Genomic DNA, 16870 nt, shown 5'->3' on the forward strand with positions numbered 1-16870 from the left:
AATGATGGTGTAAAGCTATGGTAAAAATTCATAACATTCATGTATTGCTCAGAGGTGGATTTATTTACACCTGGACAATTGTATACAGTGTAGGTGTAGTCTATTGAAGGTCTGGTCAGTGTGTGCTGTTTGGGTGTGGTGAACTGTTAAAACAGAAGTGTGGGAGCAGAAGGTCTGAGGTCACACAGTGGATGGGGCTGTGGTGACAAACCGGGCGCGTTCCACTGCCAAAGCGTTGCTGACGCATGCCAAATCTTACAACGCCTAAATAGTTATTTTACAAATCAGCTAACCACATCATACATTATAGCAACCTGGTGCCCAACAGCAACCATTGGTTGATGCATGCAACGTCTGAGCAGGGGAACACAACCACCATGTTGGTGTGGTCTACTGAGGGTGAGGCATTGAAGGCATGAGGTCGTATAGAGTGTGGTTGACTGGGTTGATTATAGGTGTGAGGTCATACCGTGAGGGTGTGGTCTCTTGGACACGTTGGAGGCCATGCTTTCCCAGCATTCCTCTGGTGGGTAGGGCTCCTCCTCCTCGCTGTCAGAGGAGTGTGTGGAGGCGTATGAGCCGCTCTGGTCGTCCTCCAGAGACAGGTCACTGTCAGAGTCCGAGTTGGGATCTGTTGTTGCACACACATGTTAAGATGATGACCAATGAGAATTGCACAGATATATATTTTGTATACATATATTAACCATATGAAATAACCCTCTGTATGCCTCTCTGCTAAAGGCAGTCACAGTGATCCTAATGACATTAGAATGGGAGACCTACTATCTAAATGCTCTTTAGTTTCATGGAAGAGTGAGCCGTGTTCATTCAGAGCGATGTGTGCTTGGCTGTTATTCAGGCCACCATCATCCCTGAAAAACACAACAGGACATAAACGTACAAACACAAAGCCCTCATCTCCTCAATCAAAGTTACTATGTGTATCTGAAAGGGTTGTTCTACTTGTATTACTGTACAGAATAGACCATCATAAAATATACATTTTCAATTAATTTGTAAAGTAAACTTTTTTCTAATACACAATGAAGCAGGAGGCCCTGAACAGCTTGTGTCCATGGGGTCTGTTATGTTCCTCTGGGCTTGCCGTACCTAAGGACAAAGGGGACGTAGCTCTGCTGGCTCTTGCCACTCTGCAGGGTGCCGTTCAGAGACACACTGGAGTCTCCAAACGGCAGGTGGTACAGTCTGCCATCCATGTAGCTGGTGGTACAGTTATATGACTGGAGGAGGAGAAAAGGGACATGGTATAAGTTAATAGGCAGTAAGTCATCACACCAAATTCTGTTTTATTTGTTTGATGCTTTAGTTCATTGTCCTTGGTAACACAAGGCCAAACCTAAAGGTATGGTATGGAGGCCTATAGCTGTACTAGTTCCTGTTCTACTAAGGCCTTGGATGACTGGTGTCCCTATATTGTGCGAGAGACTCACAGAGGGCTTGGACTTGATCATGTGATCTGGGCGCTTGCGGCTGCAGCAGTAGCGCATGGCTTTCCTGGCATCCTTGTTGAAGACGATGCGGAAGAAGAAGATGAAGGGACCCTGGATGGACAGACCAAAGGAAGAGGAAGTCAAAGAAACCAATGGAGCAAGGTACCGATTCCTGGTATAAGTCAGAGAAGAAAGTGTTTACCTGGAGACAGTTGAATCCAGCAAACAAGTAGTGGAAGATGATCATGTCACTGTTGACTGAGAGTACAGCTAACAGACATGTTACAGTGACCAGGAGGAGAACCCCACACGCAGTCCTCAGCCCAGAGCTACACACACACACACACACACACACACACACACACACACACACACACACACACACACACACACACACACACACACACACACACACACGTTAAATGAGGACACCACAAAGGTTACATTGGGATAAGTGCATTTTCAGAGTTTAGTGAATTGGCAGCTTCACTCTCAATTCAATGACACAATGCACATTCTCCGTTGTCCCTAAAGTGCGGCAGTCATGTTTCCTCGGAGTACAACAGCATGCCTGTGTTAATGACAGAATGAGTGTAGTTTCCCTATTGTTTTCATTCAGGCAGCGGCAGGACACTCACACAGGGGCCTCTTTCTTCTCAAAGCTGTGGTGTCTAATGGAGCAGGATGCTCTGGAGGCCAGGACGTACAGGAAGATGTTCATCTGGAAAACACAATGTATTCATGCACCATCATTTACATAATAAGCTACTAATATTGAACGCAAGCTACACAAAGATTACACACCAACCACCATATCATATGAGTGTAATATAATGCACTGTATTAGAGGTGGAGTGTACTCACAAACACCACTATGGCGATGGGCCCTGCCAAGCTCCAGATCAGAGTGTCGTACATGGACAGCCAGCAGAAGTCTGGGTTCCCATAACCCTCTGGGTCCAGTCCGACCGCCAGGCCTGGACAACACAACAAACAAACAAACCACTAGTAACTACCAGTAACTATAAAAGAACTACAGTCTAACTGGATATATGATGAGTTGGCATTGTGTGTCTGTATGTGTGTATTATTCAGACCTGTGATGAAGGCCGGCACGCCCCAGCCGATCATGTAGTAAAAGCGCATGGGTCCGTAGTTGATGTCTCGTATTTCGCTCAGCATGCGGTAGACGTGCAGGCCCTCCAGGAAGAGCCAGGAGAAGGTGCACAGGTAGAAGAAATGCAGCAAGATGGCAATGATTGTGCACATGAACTAAACTCACACACAGACACACACACACAGACAGAGAGAGCATATAATACTGGATATGACAGGCCTCAAAATGGGCTGAATGCTTTGCTTATTTTTTCCTTTGATTTGAATCAGATCCATATGTCAGACACCTATTCCAAATACAAATGAGAGGAAAGGTAGGATATTGAAAGTGAAGTGCTGAATGGAGGTAGAGAGGGACACGAGGTCAAATACAGTATTAAAGGTAGATAGAGAATAACTTTGTTCCAGTAGTTTACCGGGTTGTCTGGCAGGTTAATGCCCAGGATGAAGATGAGTTCAGAGATGAAGAGGGCAGTGGCTCCATTGTTGATGATACTGGTCTTGTTGCAGTGCATGGCCCGCAGGCAGAGGAGAAAGAGGGTGGTGAGAAAGAGGAAGACCAGGGTCACACCCACCGTGCTCCACGTCACCAGCTTCACAGGCAGGATCTCACCGTTCTGAAAAGATAAGAAGGGGAAGTTTAAATAGAGCTTTTTCTGGTCATTATAGTGAACAAGACCACTTTTGGGTGTGGCCTGTGGTGCATTGAGGTATCTATGTGAAGTTTACAATGTGAAGTCTATAGTAGTTTTGTAGTGTTGTATGCAATGTTAGGTCTGAAAGTATGAGGGGAATGTTGTGTGGTGTTTTTGTGATACATCGTGTAGCCCCTCCCACCTCTCTCCTGGAGACGTCCATGAGGACAGCGAAGCTGGTCATGTGGTAACACTGGCAGCTGATGTGAGTGTTGTTCCTGAACACCATCTCACAGCCTTTAGCTGACCAGCCTCCGTTCCCCGCTCTGACAAACACAATAAACAGTCAAACAATGCAATGGTGGATTAATTGGTTTCAACCTAATCCTTTATAGAGCCTTTCTAAAAACCTTTGTTTCTACAGCTCAAAGTTCAAATAGCTAATGTGTGTGTGTGTGTGTGTGTGTGTGCAACTCACAGTATGGAGTGGTTCCAGAAGACACAGATGGGTTTGGAGCGGTCCTCAGCGGTGACCATGCGGAACTGCACAGTGATTGGTTTGTCCAGGGTGTGCTGCAGCAGCTCCTCGTTGTCATGGACCGTGATGCTGACCACAGGGGTGTTGATGACAGGACGCTTGGGCACCCTAGTGGACGTCACACAAAACCATCATTAAATAATACTTTAGCATAGAAGACAGCAACCTATACTTTACCATCTTCTCTTCCTCCCTTAACCCCCCCCACACACACACACACACACGCACACACAGTTGAAGCCGGAAGTTTACATACACCTTAGCCAAATTTAAACTCAGTTTTTCACAATTCCTGACATTTAATCCTCGTAAAGTACGTCCTGTCCTTGCAGAAACAGCTCCTCAGCTCCTGTTTGAATCATAACACTCAAAGATTCCTCAAACAAAACATCTGTCTCACTTTCCCGATCAATCTCTTCTATAAACTGGTGCAAATCTGTATACTTAGACTTGGACTTCGCTTTTCCTGATTTATTCGCCATGATGTCTTCAATGAAATCGTTGAAAAAACACTTTCCAAAATACTACTTTCCAAAACATTGCTGTGCGTAACAAGCGAGAATGCAACTACTCTGATGGTCAAGACGAGAATGGAGTTCATTACGCGTGCGTTTACAAACAAGGGATGGTGGTCCAACCCATAACCATCACATACTGGCGTTTACCTCAGCTCGTTGGCCATCTACCCAGCTAGATTTCAAGAAGATCAGTGGTCATTGGGCAGAAATACGGTCAATCAACGAAGCTTTGCTAAAATTATTGGTGCGCAATGAAGTCATTGCTCAATGTCTTCAAATCAGTTCACTTTGGTCAATACTGTGTTGCAAACATCCAGAGGAATGCAGTGAAACCAACCATGACTAGATAAACGACTGTTTACTATGTGTAATTACGTCGAATGCTCCGTAAAAAGTTGATAGAGATGGAATTCACGGCACAAACGGTTTACCAAATGTTTGGATTTAGGCTATAAAAATGGATTTTATCAAAGAAAACCGCACTTCATTTGATCAATGGGACCCCCAAGATATCAGAATGTAAGTCATAATTTTACCTTCAGATGTGAATGTGTAAAAATTGTTATGGCGGAAAATGTTTTTTTGTTGTTGATCGCTCTTCTCAAACAAAAGCATGGTATTTGTTCTCTGTAATAGCCATTTTAAATCTGAAAACATGGTAATCAAACTAAGATTCTAATCTTTTGAAGGATGTAAGACACTTGCATTTTCAAGAATGTTTAATGTTACGACGTTGTATTTTTCGTTGTCACTCTGACATTCCCCTGATGTTGATTCCTGTACAGGGATCGCAGCCATAAGAGGTTATATGCGTACTACTGTTTGTACAGGTGAGCGTGGTACCTTCAGGCATTTGGAAATTGCTCCCAAGGATGAACCAGACTTGTGGAGGTCTTGGCTGAGGCACTGAGTTTGACTCCAATTGACTCTAATTATGGCAATTATCCTATCAGAAGCTTCTAAAGCCATGATATCATTTTCTGTAATTTTCCAAGCTGTTTAAAGTCACGGTCAACTGAGTGTATGTAAACTTCTGACCCACTGGAATTGTGATACAGTGAAATATAAGTTAAATAATCTGTCTGTAAACAATTGTTGGAAAAATGACTTGTGTCATGCACAATGTAAATGTCCTAACCGACTTGCAAAAACTATAGTTTGTTAACAAGAAATTTGTGGAGTAGCTGAAAAACAAGTTTTAATGACTCCAACCTGAGCGTATATAAACTTCCGTCTTCAACTGTATGTATGTTAATATGGAATCAGATCTCAGTCTCTCTTGGTCTCACCTCAGACTCCTCTTATCAGGGTCGTAGCTCTCAGGCAGAAGTGAGGCCAGGCTGTGGAAGATGATCACACTAGCGATGGCTTCCTGCTCGGGGTCGTCAGGACCTCTATGGCGCCTCTTCCTGTTGGACGTGTGGTTCCTCGGGAAGGGTTCTGGGAAGGTGTCCAGGTGGCGGTGGCCCTTGGTCTCCAAGGGTGGCTCAAAGACGGAGTCGGGGAGGGTGACGGCCGTCTCCTGGTCCTGGGGCCTCAGTCCTCTCAGAGACTGGTAGCGAGGGAGCTTGGCTCCGGGAAAGTTCATCTTCTGGAGGCGATCTATTGAGATGACTGTGGAGAGAACACACAACACAGGAAAGGTAGGTTAGACAAACCACAACAAAGAGATAACTGTTTAGACGTTCAGTTTATCCTTCAACGCTCATGGAAGAATAATGAACACATATTCCAGCTGATAAACATACTACAATATGCTGTGTATATCTCTAACTTATTTTGCATTAAGCGATCGTCATCACTCCCATATTTCTACAATGGCATACCACAGAAGACTACCCTCACCTATGTGTGGAGTGACGATGGTGAAGGGGCTGAGGTAGGTCTTCCTCATGTTCTGTGCCAGGGTGTTGGCGTACTGCTCAAACTGGCGCAGCAGGGCTGCAGTGCCCCCCTCCGTCTGCTGGATCAGCTCCCAGTGTGGCCGTGTGCCCGGGGACAGGATGGCACTGCCCACCCGCACCAGGTTCTGATAGAGGGAGTAAGGCAGGGGGTCAGAGAGACAGACTGGCATAGGGTGGTGTTGGGCAAATGTCTACAGAGTTGATCTGAGATTTATGTTGTACTGTGTCATGTGGTATTACGCTGTGCATTCAACTGTTGTGTGCTGCCATGTGTTGCCCTATCCTGTGCTGCATGGTGGTGTGTTACACTGTGCAGCATTGTGCTGTGTTGTGTATTATTGTGTTACCTCAGTGAATAGGACGTCCTGTGTAGCGGTCAGGCTGAAGCCCTGCTGGTGGCTCTCGTACTGCAGTAGGCTCTGGGTGAGGCGGTAGGCCACCTTTACATCACTACCGTAGTACTCCACCGTGTGTAGCGTGGCGTTGGCCAACATGGCTGCAGTCTGCTGGACACGCTCAGAGTCCAGGAGAGACATGTTACGGGCCAACTTCTCCGACTGGACCGGGGAAGGGAGAACATTCTTAAAGCACCATTTTACACTTTTGATGATGTGTGTGTATATATATATATATATATATATATATATACACACACACATATATATATATATATATACACACACACGGTTGAAGTCGGAAGTTTACATACACCTTAGCCAAATACATTTAAACTCAGTTTTTCACAATTCCTGACATTTAATCCTTTCCCATAATATGTTGGGTGAATTTTGGCCCATTTCTCCTGACAGAGGTGGTGTAACGGAGTCAGGTTTGTAGGAGTTCTTCGGCTTGCAAGCCTCCCCCTTTTTCCTCCAAACATAACAATGGTCAATATGGCCAAATAGTTCTATTTTTGTTTCATCAAACCAGAGGAAATTTTTCCAAAAAGTACGATCTTTTTCCCCATTATCAGTTGCAAACCGTAGTCTGGCTTTTTTATGGCGGTTTTGGAACTGTGGCTTCTTCCTTGCTGAGTGGCCTTTCAGGTTATGTCGATATAGGACTTTTTTTACTGTGGATATAGATACTTTTGTACCTGTTTCCTCCAGCATTTTCACAAGGTCCTTTGCTGTTGTTCTGGGATTGTGTTTATACTTGCGTACTATGGTTTGTACAGATGAACGTGATACCTTCAGGCGTTTGGAAATTGCTCCCAAAGATGAACCAGACTTGTGGAGGTCTACAATTTGTGGAGGTCTTGGCTGATTTCTTTAGATTTTCACATGATGTCAAGCAAAGAGGCACTGAGTTTGAAGGTAGGCCTTGAAATACATCCACAGGTACACCTCCAATTGACTCAAATTATGTCAATTAGTCAGAAGCTTCTAAAGCCATGACATCATTTTCTGGAATTTTACAAGTAAAATAAAAAGGCACCAACTCTACTATATTATAGCAATAAAATCAGTTCATCACTCAACTTAATAGCATATGTCACTGAAGTGAACTGATCCATATAAATGTGAGCTAGCTGTAGAGGAGCTGTACACACCAGGGCTTTGAGTTTGGTGAAGCTGACAGAGGTACAGTTGAAGAGGTTGGGGGGCAGCCATCCCTTGTGTTCATCACAGTGGCGGATAGCTGTGCCTGAGAGAGAAAGAGAGAAGGAGGGAATGTGCATGAGGCAGACCTAAAGAGAGTTTCAACCATTCCATTAAAGAAATGGTAATTATTATATATGCTATATAGTATACTGTATTAGCTAAGCCACAGATTCATCATACCAATAGATCCCTTGGGACAGGAGACGGCTGTAGGGAGACCAAACTTTGTCCGAGGCCACCAGATCCCAGCCTCTATCGCCTGGGGACAACTGTCATAGATCACTGAGATAGAAAGAGAGAGGGAGAGAAAGAGGGAGAGAAGGAAAGCCGATTCAATTAATTGTCCAGGTGTAACTGTATGCATGACAGATAATTATTAAAGCTGCAATATGTAACTTTTTAGGCTACCCGACCAAATTCACATAGAAATGTGAGTTATAGATCTGTCATTCTCATTGAAAGCCAGTTTGTTTGTGCACTATTTCTATGCTTCCCGTTCTGAAGTTTAGTTTTCGTGTCTTTTACTTTCAGTTTTGTACACCATATTAAAACAGCTGAAAATAATATATTTTTGGTTATTGAAAAGATATTTCACAGCAGTTTAGACGGTACAATGATTTTCTATACTTGTTTTGCCACATAACTGAAATTAGGCAAACTATTAGAATTTCAGCAACCAGGAAATGGCGGAGCGATTTATGCACATTGCACCTTTAATGTTCTCTTGGCACAATTTTTTTTTTTAAAAGGCCTTCTATAACCATTAATTTACTAAATTAGTGAACTAAATGAATCATTCTGGGCTACAGATACATTTCAACCATGATGCAGTTTTCTGAAGCATGTGATGTATGGTAATGCTGACCTTCACAGCCATTGGGCGACACCTCAGCAAATGGGTTGTCACAGCGGTCACACTGGCGCCCAATGACCCCTGGTTTACACTGGCACTGGCCACTCTCACTCTCACACGCTCGCGAGAAGGAGCCCACTGGGTAACACTCACACAGCAGACACGCCTCGCTGGCCTCTGGACGGTAGTGGTTATCCTGAGAAGAGGGAGTGGGATAGAGAGAGAGTTGGACGGGGAGGGAACAGAAAAGGGAGGTAGGGATGGAAGTACATTTTCCCAGTCAATGAAATACCAGCTCACAGTGCAGTTTCAATCATCGCCCCTGTCCAACATCCTGACATTGAGACTCAGTAGTTAGCTGACCTTGCAGCGGCACTCCCCGCTGGTCTTGTTGCAGTCGGCATCGAAGCCCCTGTCTGTCTGACAGTCACAGGGACCACAGGTCTTATGTCCCCACCAACCCCTGGGACACGGCAGGTCAGTCCTAAGGAGGGACACATACAGTCAGAAACACGGACCACAAATACATCCTGATATTTTTCTTTATAGTCGTATGCCAAAAGGATCCTACTCACTTTCTCTCGCAGTACTGCCCAAAGTGGTTGCTGCGACAGTCACAGGTGTAGCCCCGGGAGGAGCTAGCCTTCCTGGTGCAAGCTGATTGGTGCTCACAGGGGTTTAGTGCACATATGTCTATGCAGTTATCGCCATAGTAACCTGACAGGTAAACAACACAATACAAATTCATAAGTTATGCTTGGGAGGGATCAACATAAGGCAATATGGTTGTATTATATGGTTGTAAAATTGAATTATGAGAATGAAGACAATGATGACGATGAAGAGGATGATGATGGTTGGCAGACTGACCGGTGAGGCAGGTACAGGAGTGGCTGTCCCAGTCATCACTGCAGTAGCTGTTGGAGGGGCAGGTGTTAGAGACACAGGGGTCTGGTACGCTGCAGCCCTGCTCCATGTTCACCCTCCTGGCCTGAGACATGCTGAGAGACACGGAGCTGGAGGAGGTCTCCCCCACAAGCAGACCCTGAGGAACACACACATCAGGCAGAACACACTCAGACAATACTCTGTGTGTGTGTGTGTGTGTGTGTGTGTGTGTGTGTGTGTGTGTGTGTGTGTAAGAGAGAGAGAGAATGAGTGATGAGAAGAGAACTGACCTGGACACAACCACGGAAGCCGTGATGTATTTTCCCATCAGCCCCAGTGATGCCCCCGACACTCAGAGTCTTGACCTTCGCCCCCTTCAGCTTATTATCCACTTCCATACTGGCCTGGATATGTAGATCAGATCACACACATTAGATACATTCATATACACTCAGCTGACTGGCAGTCTACATACTGGCCTAAGTACATAACACAAGCTAACTGCCCTGAATACATACATACAGCATTTCAATTAAATGTAATTAAAATACAGAAGCCACAGTTTGTCTTCTAACAGTGTCTCACCGTGTAGAGTCCATAGTCGAAGGAGAGCACAGCCTTGTGTCTGGGCGCGCCCCCCGGGACACCCTTCAGCTCCAGCTGTAGATGGTGCCAGTCTCCGTCGTTCACTGCCACCTCCTCTACCCGGGACAGGGTGGAGTCCTCCCCTCTCTGCAGGCCCATCACCACACTGCCCTCCCGCAGCTATAGATAGATAGATAGAGAGAGAGAGAAAGAGAGAGAGAGGTGGAAGGGGATGGGAAGAGAGGTGAGGGAAAGGATGGGAGGGAGAAGGGGATGGGAAGAGAGAGGTGAGGGAATGCAGGAGAGAGAGAGAGAACTTCTTTAGTATACATACATCACATGCTCAGTCAGTAAGGTTTTCTCCTCCTCCTCATCAGACAATCTATGCTAATACTGTAGTAAAATATGTGCCCTGTTTTAAAATACACCAACTTTAAAATAGCTGCTGGACGGTTATTTTTCAAAAGAGGTACCTGACTAGACAAACACAACAGCTGCCATCTGAAAGGCCTGAAATGGCAGCTCTCAGATCTCAAGATAAAGCGTTTGTCAGTTGGCAGGCTGTCTCAACACCATCAAATATTTAAAGTCATGCTGCTGCCTGGACAGCCAACAGGTGGAGCTTTACACCAACTAACCTACAGTCACTCAAGTTAAGTTTTAATGTCACATGCACAAGTACAGTGAAATGCCTTCCTTGCAAACTCTAAACCAACAACACAGTAATCAATCAAGCACTAAAAATAAGACAAGGTAGAACAAAAACACAAGAAAGAAGAAACAAGAACACAAGGAAAGTAAGAAGCTTACAGGGTCAGTTCCAATACCATATTTACAATGTACAGGGATCCTGAAGTGAGAGAGGTAGATATGTACAGGGGTAAAGTGACTAGGCATCAGGATAAACAGAGTAGCACCAGCGTAAATGAAGATTGTATGTGAGTGTGTGTGTGTGTGTGTGTGTGTGTGTGTGTGTGTGTGTGTGTGTGTGTGTGTGTGTGTGTGTGTGTGTGTGTGTGTGTGTGTGTGTGTGTGTGTGAGAAGAGTCACTAGAAATGTGTGTGTGTTGGAGTGTCAGTGTGCGTGATTGTGTGGAGTTCTGTGAGTGTGCAAAAAAAAAAAATATATATATACACACAAGGGTCAACTCAGATAGTGCATGTAGCCATTTTGTTAACTATTTAGCAGTCTATGGCTTGGGGATAGAAGCTGTAGGAGCCTTTTGGTGTCAGACTTGATGCACCAGTACCGCTTGCCGTGTGGAAGCAGAGAACAGTCTATGACTTGGGTGGCTGGGGTTTGTAACGATTTTCCCGGGCCTTCCGTTCACACTGCCTGATATAGAGGTTCTCGATCGAGGCCGGTTCTGTGGCCATACCAGGCAGTGATGCAGCCAGTCAAGATGCTCTTAATGGTGCAGCTGTAGAACTTTTTGAGGATTGTCTCAATGCCAAACTTTTTCAACCTCCTGAGGGGGAAGAGGCGCTGTCGCATCTTCTTCACGACTCAGCGCGTGAGGACTATTTTAAGTCCTTAGTGATTTGGACATTGATCTTGAAGTTCAACCCGCTCCACTGCAGCCACGCCGTCGTGGGTGATCAGGGAGTACAGGAGGGGTCTAAGCACACACCCCTGTGGGTCAGCGTGGCGGAGGTGATGTTGCCTACCCTTACTACCTGGGGTCAGCCCGTCAGGAGGGAGGTGTTTAGTCCTATGTTCCAAGCTTGGTGACGAGCTTGGAGGAGACTATGGTGTTGAAGAATGAGCTGAAGTTAATGAACAGCATGTGAGCTGTTGGAGTCATGCTGCGGTTGCATGCTACAATGCACTGATCTACTCCAACACCATACTAACATGCATAATTGGATCAAAAAGGAGTGAAAAGAAACAGCAATAATCCCTAGCAAAACAGAATGAGCAAAACTATTGGCTATGTTCTCTTTGCTTCAGAAGGGATATGTATGATATGCAGTGTACTGTGTGTAATATAATATGATGTGGCCTGTAGGTAAACACTTTCTCTCTTACACCTGGAAGGTGTACTGCTGTTCCCTATTCTTGGGGAATGTTGTTGGAGGTGTATGAGCCAGATTGAGGAGGGCTGTTTTGTGATCTGGCAGACCTGGCCTCCGCTGGCGTGAGATAGTGTCAGTAATAATAATAATATTTATATAGCACTTTTCAAGGATCCAAATTCACTTTCCAGTTGTAGAAATAATCAAAACCATGCCAGGCTAAACAGAAGGAAGAACAAACATCAAACAAAGAGTAGGGATTAGGGCTCAAGGAAGGGAAGGAGTGTGATGTGTCAGTGCATGGGTGAGTGACCAGGTGTGTGTGTGTGTGTGTGTGTGTGTGTGTGTGTGTGTGTGTGTGTGTGTGTGTGTGAGAGAGAATTGTCCTACTGTGTTTCTCCTTCTCCCTCCTCACCCCTTCTTTTCTCACTCTCTTTCTCCACCCCGTCACTCTGTTGCTCTGCAGCTGTTATTCTGGTATTACTGTGCCTGGTGTTTGGTCTAAAACATTTTGCACGCAGTAACAATTCAATGAATGATTCAACCAGGAAATTAATTAAAAAAGGAGGGAGGAGGGTGTGTGGGTGGTTGGGAGGAGGGCGTGTGGGTGAGACACTTTAGGGTGAGGTTGTGAGGGCCGGGACAATGTGCAGTGAGCTAATTGTGTTCTCTGTACCTGTAGGGTTGAGGTTGTGAGGGCCAAGACAATGTGCAGTGAGATAATTGTGTTCTCTGTACCTGTAGGGTGAGGTTGTGAGGGCCAAGACAATGTGCAGTGAGTTAATTGTGTTCTCTGTACCTGTAGGGTGAGGGCCAAGACAATGTGCAGTGAGTTAACCTCTTACACCTATGGTGGCGCTATTTCATTTTTGGAAGAAAAACGTTCCCGTTTTAAACAAGATATTTTGTCACAAAAAGATGCTCGACTATGCATATAATTGCTACTGTTCGAAAGAAAACACTCTGACGTGTCCAGAAATACAAATATCTTCTCTGTGCGTGCCCTTTAACGTGAGCTTCAGGCAAAACCAAGATGACTTGGCATCCAGGAAATGACAAGGATTTTTGAGGCTCTGTCTTTCATGATCTCCTTATATGGCTGTGAACGCAAGAGGAATGAGTCTGCCCTTTCTGTCGTTTCCCCAAGGTGTCTGCAGCATTGTGACGTATTTGTAGGCAGATCATTGGAAGATTGACCATAAGAGACCACATTTACCACGTGTCCGCCCGGTGTCCTGCGCCGAAATTGGTGCGCAAAAGTCACCTGCCAGTATTTTTCCATGGGGCACAGAGAGAGAAGCAAGCTTCCACGAACTGCATGTCAATGAAGAGATATGTGAAAAAACACCTTGAGGATTGATTCCAAACAACGTTTGCCATGTTTCGGTCGATATTATGTAGTTAATCCGGAAAAAGTTTCACGTTGTAGGTGACTGCATTTTCGGTTCGTTTCGGTAGCCAGGCGCAATGTAGAAAACGGAACGATTTCTCCTACACACAGACGCTTTCAGGAAACACTGCGCATCTGGTATGTGGCTGGGAGTCTCCTCATTGAAAACATCAGAAGCTCTTCAAAGGTAAATGATTTTATTTATTTGGTTATCTGGCTTTTGTGAAAATGTTGCGTGCTACATGCTACACAAAATGCTATGCTAGCTTAGCATACTCTTACACAAATTAGTCCATTTCTATGGTTCAAAAGCATATTTTGAAAATCTGAGATGACAGTGTTGTTAAGAAAAGGCTAAGCTTGAGAGCAAACGCATTATTTTAATTTTATTTGCGATTTTCAGAAATCGTTAACGTTGCGTTATGCTAATGAGCCTAAGGCTTAGTCACAATCCCGGATCCGGGATGGGGAGTTTCAAGAGGTTAATTGTGTTCTCTGTACCTGTAGGGTGAGGGCCAAGACAATGTGCAGTGAGTTAATTGTGTTCTCTGTACCTGTAGGGTGAGGGCCAAGACAATGTGCAGTGAGTTAATTGTGTTCTCTGTACCTGTAGGGTGAGGTTGTGGTGCTGTCCGGCGGTGACATGCAGCAGGGTGGCACTAGGCTGACGCGTGCGGAACATGAGCTCCACATGCCAGGGAACAGTCACCACCACCGCCAGGTTAGTCCACTGCAACAGGCTGTTACCCAGGAAACGCTGAGGGTTGGCCATCACTGCAACACACAACCAGAGGGAGGGTGATGAGGGATGAAGAGAAGGAGGGGGGAAAGAGAGTGAGCGAGAAGCAGGAGCGAGACAGATGGGTAGAGTGTGAGAGAATGAGGAAATGGTTGCTTTCTAACAAACAGTTGGTGACAGTGAGTCAGTACCATTCTCACAGTAATATGTTCTGTGATCAAATCAAAAACAACCCAGCTCCAATTACTACACAGTCTATGAAGAATACAAAAAACATCTAAACATCTCATTAAAAAGAAAGGAATTACCTTGGGAGTTGCTATATCGGTATAACAGTATCTGTGGCCATTTGAAACTCAATAACCATTCAATAAACAAATACTGTACAAACACAGCTGGTAACAGGAACAAAATACCACATACCGGTAGACTTCAACATGCCTCCTACCACTATTAACTAGTACTTGTGATGAGTGTCAGTCAGATTGCACTCAGAGGTGTGTGTGTTCACATGTATGTGTATCTGACCTGCAGTCTGTGCATTCTGACAGACAGGCATTCTGTCCCTTCTTCATGTCAGAGAAAGAGAGGTACTAGTGACACCTTTAGCTGGATGTTAGACATGTTTTTTCTCTCTTTCATTAGACCGTGGCACTCTTCACACAGATGCAAAACGCCCCACTCACACAGACAGGCAACCTCCATCAATAATTCATGTCAAATCAAGCAGCAGTGCTAGGCCTGTCATATATATGAGAGAGAGAGAGAGAGAGAGAGAGAGAGAGAGAGAGAGAGAGAGAGAGAGACAGAGAGACAGACAGAGACAGACAGAGAGACAGACAGAGAGACAGACAGACAGACAGACAGACAGACAGACAGACCTGCAGGACCCCCCCCCCGGACCTACACATAGAGGACCCTCGCCAAGAGGAATTACATCCAGACCACAGCACATCCACACCCCAACCAATCAACACCCCCCCCACGTCAACCATGCCCACACCCCATTTAGGCCCCCTCAGATCAGACCTATGCCACTCCTGCCCACCCCATGCACCCCACCCCCGCAAAGAGGGCCTCAACATGGAAGCCACACATACACCCAGGTAGTGAGCGGGCAAACAGTCCCAACTCTCACATTCGCCCAAGCCAATGGCATGTATCAGATGCTCAGCAGGCTCTGCTCACACTTACTGGCCTGAGGCCAAACCACGACCAACAACATTGGACACTCTGGAACAAAAAGCCTTCACTATATCATCCTGGAATATCCAAGGCCTGAGGTCATCTGCCTTTGGCCTAAAGAGCAGAAACCCGGACTTCACCAAAGAAATCGGTAATACAGACATTGTCATCCTGCAAGAAACCTGGTATAGAGGAGACAGACCCACTGGTTGCCCTCTAGGTTACAGAGAGCTGGTAGTCCCATCCACCAAACTACCAGGTGTGAAACAGGGAAGGGACTCAGGGGGTATGCTAATTTGGTATAGAGCAGACCTAACTCACTCCATTAAATTCATCAAAACAGGAACATTCTACATTTGGCTAGAAATTCAAAAGGAAATTATCCTAACAGAGAAAAATGTCCCCCTGTGTGCTACCTATATCCCCCCACTAGAATCCCCATATTTTAATGAAGACAGCTTCTCCATCCCGGAGGGGTAAATCAATCATTTCCAGGCCCAGGGACATGTACTAGTCTGTGGCGACCTAAATGCCAGAACCGGACAAGAACCTGACACCCTCAGCACACAGGGGGACAAACACCTGCCTGGAGGTGACAGCATTCCCTCCCACATATGCCCCCCCTAGGCACAACTATGACAACATAACCAACAAAAACGGGTCACAACTCCTGCAGCTCTGTCGCATGCTGGGTATGTACATAGTCAATGGTAGGCTTCAAGGGGACTCCTATGGTAGGTACACCTATAGCTCATCTCTTGGCAGTAGTACTGTAGACTACTTTATCACTGACCTCAACCCAGAGTCTCTCAGAGCATTCACAGTCAGCCCACTGACACCCCTATCAGACCACAGCGAAATCACAGTCTACTTAAACAGAGCAATACTCAATCATAAGGCATCAAAACCAAAGGAACTGAGTAACATTAAGAAATGCTATAGATGGAAGGAATGCAGTTTGGAAACCTACCAAAAAACAATTAGGCAACAACAAATTCAATCCCTTTTAGACAATTTCTTGGGTAAAACGTTCCACTGTAATAGTGAAGGTGTAAACTTGGCAGTAGAAAATCTTAACAGTATATTTGACCTCTCAGCTTCCCTATCAAACCTAAAAATCTCAAATAGAAAACCGAAGAAAATTAACAACAATGACAAATGGTTTGATGAAGAATGCAAAAATCTAAGAAAGAAATTGAGAAACCTGCCTAACCAAAAACATAGAGACACGGAAAACCTGAATCTACGCCTTCACTATGGTGAATCACTAAAACAATACACAAATACACTACGGAAAAAGAAGGAACAGCATGTCAGAAATCAGCTCAATGTAATTGAAGAATCCATAGACTCTAACCACTTCTGGGAAAATTGGAAAACACTAAACAAACAACAACAAGAAGAATTATCTATCCAAAATGGAGATGTATGGGTAAACCACTTCTC

At 45.1% G+C, this 16870-nt stretch overlaps 1 protein-coding gene across 2 annotated transcripts in view; it reads right to left on the bottom strand.

Moving 5' to 3' along the window:
* LOC135541974 (cadherin EGF LAG seven-pass G-type receptor 2-like) overlaps nt 1-16870 on the bottom strand; it is a 96098-nt gene that overhangs the window by 4221 nt on the left and 75007 nt on the right. For both annotated transcript variants that reach the window (XM_064968511.1, XM_064968510.1), the window contains exons 9-31: nt 14108-14274; nt 10096-10275; nt 9801-9914; nt 9493-9667; nt 9198-9339; nt 8986-9106; nt 8635-8818; nt 7950-8051; nt 7718-7812; nt 6513-6722; nt 6107-6290; nt 5551-5875; nt 3684-3851; nt 3408-3531; nt 2987-3187; nt 2552-2726; nt 2319-2431; nt 2093-2175; nt 1657-1783; nt 1455-1565; nt 1114-1244; nt 787-875; nt 470-631 (exon numbers count right to left, since the gene is read on the bottom strand). In XM_064968511.1, the coding sequence (XP_064824583.1) occupies nt 470-631; nt 787-875; nt 1114-1244; nt 1455-1565; nt 1657-1783; nt 2093-2175; nt 2319-2431; nt 2552-2726; nt 2987-3187; nt 3408-3531; nt 3684-3851; nt 5551-5875; nt 6107-6290; nt 6513-6722; nt 7718-7812; nt 7950-8051; nt 8635-8818; nt 8986-9106; nt 9198-9339; nt 9493-9667; nt 9801-9914; nt 10096-10275; nt 14108-14274 (3483 nt within the window). The remainder of the gene's footprint in view (nt 1-469; nt 632-786; nt 876-1113; nt 1245-1454; nt 1566-1656; nt 1784-2092; nt 2176-2318; nt 2432-2551; nt 2727-2986; nt 3188-3407; nt 3532-3683; nt 3852-5550; nt 5876-6106; nt 6291-6512; nt 6723-7717; nt 7813-7949; nt 8052-8634; nt 8819-8985; nt 9107-9197; nt 9340-9492; nt 9668-9800; nt 9915-10095; nt 10276-14107; nt 14275-16870) is intronic.

Source organism: Oncorhynchus masou, chromosome 6, assembly GCF_036934945.1.
Source record: "Oncorhynchus masou masou isolate Uvic2021 chromosome 6, UVic_Omas_1.1, whole genome shotgun sequence".
Taxonomy (NCBI): domain Eukaryota; kingdom Metazoa; phylum Chordata; class Actinopteri; order Salmoniformes; family Salmonidae; genus Oncorhynchus; species Oncorhynchus masou.